General features: G+C 48.5%; 1 protein-coding gene across 1 annotated transcript; it reads right to left on the reverse strand.

Annotated features, from left to right (window-relative positions):
* Positions 1–989: 989 nt before the first annotated feature.
* Positions 990–5,588, reverse strand: LOC133155063 (uncharacterized protein K02A2.6-like). The gene has a single exon (XM_061280061.1). The coding sequence runs from the start codon at positions 5,209–5,211 to the stop codon at positions 1,216–1,218; it is 3,996 nt and encodes a 1,331-aa protein (XP_061136045.1). The 5' UTR covers positions 5,212–5,588; the 3' UTR covers positions 990–1,215.
* Positions 5,589–5,942: the final 354 nt, after the last annotated feature.

Here is a 5,942-nt window from a genome sequence, read left to right on the forward strand (position 1 = left end):
TTGGTTTATGTTTAATAAGCATTTTTAACTTTATTGCTTAAATCGCATTTTCTCGGTGAGCTGAGCACTTTTTCTGAATTGTGCCGCTCCCGTCACTCTGGTTAGGTTGGCATCGAAAAAACCGCTCTCGGGTGCTTTAGAGTGCATGCCGAGTTTATTACTGCGCATGAAGAAATGACCACCTCCAACGTTTGGTTTATGTTTTATAAGCATTTTTAATTTTATTGCTTAAATCGCATTTTCTCGGCGAGCTGAGCGCTTTTTCTGAATCGTGCCGCTCCCGTAACTCTGGTTAGGTTGGCATCGAAAAAAACGCTCTCGGGTGCTTTAGAGTGCCGAGTTTATCACTGCGCATGAAGAAATGACCACTTCCAACGTTTGGTTTATGTTTTATAAGCATTTTTAATTTTATTGCTTAAATCGCATTTTCTCGGCGAGCTGAGCACTTTTTCTGAATTGTGCCGCTCCCGTCACTCTGGTTAGGTTGGCATCGAAAAAAACGCTCTCGGGTGCTTTAGAGTGCCGAGTTTATTACTGCGCATTAAGGAATGACCACTTCCAACGTTTGGTTTATGTTTTATAAGCATTTTTAATTTTATTGCTTAAATCGCATTTTCTCGGCGAGCTGAGCACTTTTTCTGAATTGTGCCGCTCCCGTCACTCTGGTTAGGTTGGCATCGAAAAAAACGCTCTCGGGTGCTTTAGAGTGCCAAGTTATTCACTGCGCATGAAGAAATGACCACCTCCAACGTTTGGTTTATGTTTTATAAGCATTTTTAATTTTATTGCTTAAATCGCATTTTCTCGGCGAGCTGAGCACTTTTTCTGAATTGTGCCGCTCCCGTCACTCTGGTTAGGTTGGCATCGAAAAAAACGCTCTCGGGTGCTTTAGAGTGCCGAGTTTATTACTGCGCATTAAGAAATGACCACTGTTATGTCCTTACTACTTTCCGGGTTCTTAGGTAGCAAGGAAGGTTCGGGCAACGACGTGATGAATACTGCTTTATTTCTTCAACACCGTCCGTTCACAGGCCGTACATCACAACACTAAACGTCCCCGAAGCTGCCCCTCCCACTCCCGGAGTTTTCCCCCTACGGAACATGCGTTAGCCCAAAATATACAACATCTCCTCCCCCCTTACATGAACATGCATGAACAACACGGAATTACGCACCTAGAACTAGACATCCCCATAACTCGGGTCAACCGCGAACCTATAAGTCCAAGCGCGCAGGAGCTCGCCGCTCTCTGATAGGATATCTCCTATCTGGGGGCACAGGATCAGCTCCACGGTCGATCAATGGTGAACATGTTGCAGGAGCTTCTGCAAAGGGAGAAGTCAGAGTCTCTGTCTCATGCGCATCCTCAGCTGGGACTGGTGGCGCGAGTGTGATTGAGTCCTGCACTCGGGAGGGTATGGGAACCGGCGTTTTGACGTGGGCAGAGCTATCAGGAAGATCTTTGAGGGACAGCTCTGCTGGCCCTAACTGAGTCTGCAGGAGTTGATCAACATGTCTTCTCCATACACCATCAGACGTTTGGACAGTATAAGATACTGGTCCCGTTTGCGCAATAACAGTGGCAGGAATCCACTTTGGTTCGCCACGGTAGTTCCTTGCCAACACAGAGTCTCCTGGCTTGAAAACTCTTCCTTTGCCCTCCTGTCCTCTGCACCTAACCTGTTTTTCCTGCTGACCTTGGACAATGTCCTTCATTGCTGAGGGCTTCAAGAGGTCAAACGTGGTGCGCAATTCTCTCTTTAGCATCAGGCTAGCAGGAGATGTCTTGGTGGTGGCATGTGGACTGTTCCGATAGGTTAGTAGGAAGTGGTGCAGTCTCTGATGTAGTGTTCCTTGTCCTTGTGATGTTTTCAAGGCATGCTTCATGGTTTGAACAAATCTCTCAGCAAGCCCATTTGTTGCGGGGTGGTAGGGGGCCGACTTAATGTGTTGGACACCGTTAGCTTGCAGGAACACTGCCATTTCTTGTGAGACAAATTGGGGTCCATTGTCAGAGACTAGCTGGGCAGGAGATCCAAACCGACTAAACAGTTCCCCTAACTTTTCGATAGTCTTTTCTGCAGTGGTTGATCTCATGATAGCCACCTCTGGCCATTTGCTGTGTGCATCCACAGCAATAAGGAACATCCTGTCCTCCACTGGTCCCGCAAAATCAATGTGCACCCGGTGCCATGGTCCTTGTGGGAATTCCCAGGGGTGAAGAGGCGCTAGTGGAGGATTGTTCCTGACTCGGTGGCATGATGGACAGCTTTTGGCCAACTCTTCAATTTGTTGATCCATGTTCGGCCACCAAAAATAGCTTCTCGCTATTTCTTTCATTCGGACTATTCCGCTGTGTCCCGAATGCAGTTGCTGCAGCACTTTTGAGCGAAGTGACCGTGGTATGACCACCCTCCTACCCCAGAGTAGACACCCAGACTGGACAGACAGTTGCAATCTCCTCCCGAGGAAAGGCGTCAGACTCGCATTATCGCCAGCAGATCGACCCTTAACGACAATGTCCACGACCGCAGATAACTCCGGGTCATTCCGAGTTTCCCTTTTTACCTGCACCGCAGAGACAGGTGCTCTCTCCACCTCCCTGAAGTAGAAAAGGTCCACCGTGTCCGACTCCGGCCTTGTGACAGGCAAGGGCAATCGGGACAAGCCATCCGCATTGCAGTGGAAGTCTGATTTTCGATACCTGATGTCATATGCATGCGCCGACAACAACAAAGCCCACCTCTGCAGTCGGCATGCAGCAAGAGACGGTATTCCAGTGTGTGGACCGAGGATGGTGGTGAGGGGCCGATGGTCCGTCAGGAGCGTAAACTTCCTCCCATATAAGTATTGATGGAATTTCCTAACTCCAAAAACAATGCTCAGTGCCTCTCGTTCCAGTTGAGCATAGTTAGACTCTGTTTTGTTCAATGTCCTCGATGCAAAAGCGATTGGCTTTTCCTCACCACCCGGCAGGACATGAGAGAGAATCGCCCCTACTCCGTAAGGAGAGGCGTCACAGGCGAGCTGCAGTGGAAGTGATGGGTTGAAGTGCGTCAGGACCTTGGACGTAGTCAGCGCTCCTTTAGCCTTTTCAAAAGCCTCCTGACAGCTGGCTGTCCACTTCCACGTTTTGTCCCGGCGTAACAGTTCGTGCAGGGGTTGAAGCAGTGATGACAGATTGGAGATGAAGCGTCCGTAATAGTTCAGCAGACCTAAGAAAGATCGTAGCTGGCTGATGTTTTGGGGTGGGGGCGCGTCCACGACAGCTGCCACTTTTGATGGTGCAGTGTGCAGTCCTTCTGCATCGATCACATGCCCCAGATATTCCACAGATGGCTTGAAGAAGTCACATTTGTCCTTACGGACTCTTAAGCCGTAGTCCTTCAGCCTTTGAAGGGTAGCATCCAAGTTGCGCAGGTGCTCGTCATCGGTAGATCCAGTGCACAGGATATCGTCAAGGTAGCACTGTACCCCAGGCAACCCACTAAGGATCTGATCCATCGCTCGCTGAAAAAGTGCCGGGGCTGACGTGATGCCGAACGGCAGTCTGCAGTATCTGAAGAGACCCTTGTGTGTGTTAATGGTCAACATTTCACGTGACTCTTTTTCTACATGCATTTGTAGGTAAGCCTGACTGAGATCTACCTTACTGAATTTTTGTCCCCCACTCAGTCCAGCAAACAAGTCATCAATTAGGGGAAGTGGATATTGCTCTGCTGCTAACACCGGGTTAAGTGTTACCTTGAAATCTCCACAGGTCCGAATTCCCCCATCTTTTTTTGGTACGGGAACGATGGGTGTGGCCCACTCACTGATGGTCACCGGCTCCAAAACCCCATTCTTGACCAAGGCGTCCAAGTCAGCTTCTACCTTGGATCGGATGGCGTATGGTACTGGTCTAGCTTTCATAAACACAGGCTTGCTACCAGGTTTGACATGTAACTTAACGGTTATATCTTTCATGCTGCCTAATTCATCACAGAAAACCTCTCCGTGTTTCTCGAGTATTTCTTGTAGCGGAGAGGAACTGTGTGACAGTTTCCTTATCGCTTGCCAGTCCAGCCGGATTCCCTGTAGCCATGTACGCCCCATTATGGCAGGATGATTTCCCTTGGTCACATAAAGGGGAAGCCTTTTTGTCCGCCCATGGTACTGAACAGTCACATCCGTCATCCCTTCCATGTGCACTCGATGTCCCGTATATGCCTTAAACACTGTGTCTGATGGACGTAGTGGAAGGTGCCTCATGAGTTTCCTGTAGATCTTGTGTGACACTAGTGATGCCTTTGATCCTGTGTCTATCTGCATTTTCACCACATGTCCCTCCAACTTGGGTTCAGCCCAGTAGCCATCTGAGCTCTCACCTACATTCATCGCTCGTATAGTATTTACAGGCACTTCTTCCTCCGAAGAATCACTATTTCTTCCATCATCATGGCAAACGGTGCGCACATGCCTTTTTTGTTTATATTTCATATTGTCACTTCTGTTCCCAGCCCTTGAGCTTTTGTCCATGTCCTGTTTACTTCGGCACGCCCGCTCTATGTGCCCTTTTTTTCCACAGTTACGACAGTCCATCTCTTTGCACCAGCACGTCGATGCAAGATGTCCAGATCTACCACAGCGAAAACATGGCCCTTGCGCGTTCGGTTTATCATTGTTGAGTTGGTGCACTCTTTCTGTAGCACTTAGTTGCTGGGCCTCCTTTTTCGCCATTTCCATTGTTACACTGATGTTAATGGCCTTCTCCAAAGTCAAGTCACTTTCTGTGAGTAATCTCTTCTGTGCTGCCTCGTTCCTAAGTCCACATACCAGCCTGTCTCTCAAAGTGTCATTTAACACATCCCGGAACTCACAGTGTTCAGCCAGCTTGCGTAGGCCCGCCACAAACTGGGTGACCGACTCGCCCTCTTCTTGGCTGCGTCTGTGAAATCGGAATCTTTCTGCGATTACCAGGGGTTTCGGTGAAAGATGGTTTGCCAGTACATCCACTATTTCTCGGTATGTTTTACTGCCGGGCTTTTCTGGTTGCAGTAGGTCACGTAGCAAGGTAAACGTTTTCGGCCCCATTACACTCAAAAACGTGGGCACCAGCTTCTCCTCCTTTATATCATTAGCCATGGCGAAGTAATCGAAACGCTCAGTATACGAGCCCCATTGTTCAACACTTTCGTCAAAGGGACCAATTGAGCCAATCATCCCGGCCATTACAAGTTCCTGTTTGTATGGCACTGCTTGCCCTACAGACGTCTCCCCTCAGCAGGCCACTCTTTTTTTTTTTTTCTTCGCCACACTACTCACGACGTTGCCACAGTCCACCAATCCACTCCACCCGTCGAGACGAATCCGGCCAACACGCGTCAGTCCAGACGTCCTCGTCGCCAGTTTTGTTATGTCCTTACTACTTTCCGGGTTCTTAGGTAGCAAGGAAGGTTCGGGCAACGACGTGATGAATACTGCTTTATTTCTTCAACACCGTCCGTTCACAGGCCGTACATCACAACACTAAACGTCCCCGAAGCTGCCCCTCCCACTCCCGGAGTTTTCCCCCTACGGAACATGCGTTAGCCCAAAATATACAACAACCACCTCCAACGTTTGGTTTATGTTTTATAAGCATTTTTAACTTTATTGCTTAAATCGCATTTTCTCGGCGAGCTGAGCACTTTTTCTGAATTGTGCCGCTCCCGTCACTCTGGTTAGGTTGGCATCGAAAAAAACGCTATCGGGTGCTTTAGAGTGCCGAGTTATTCACTGCGCATGAAGAAATGACCACCTCCAATGTTTGGTTTATGTTTAATAAGCATTTTTAATTTTATTGCTTAAATCGCATTTTCTCGGCGAGCTGAGCACTTTTTTCTGAATTGTGCCGCTCCCGTCACTCTGGTTAGGTTGGCATCGAAAAAAACGCTCTCGGGTGCTTTAGAGTGCCGAGTTTA

This window comes from Syngnathus typhle, linkage group LG1, assembly GCF_033458585.1.
Source record: "Syngnathus typhle isolate RoL2023-S1 ecotype Sweden linkage group LG1, RoL_Styp_1.0, whole genome shotgun sequence".
Taxonomy (NCBI): domain Eukaryota; kingdom Metazoa; phylum Chordata; class Actinopteri; order Syngnathiformes; family Syngnathidae; genus Syngnathus; species Syngnathus typhle.

Excerpts from the sequence above, each read along its gene's own strand:
- LOC133155063 (XM_061280061.1), bottom strand. The coding sequence starts at position 5,211 with ATGGCCGGGATGATTGGCTCAATTGGTCCCTTTGACGAAAGTGTTGAA.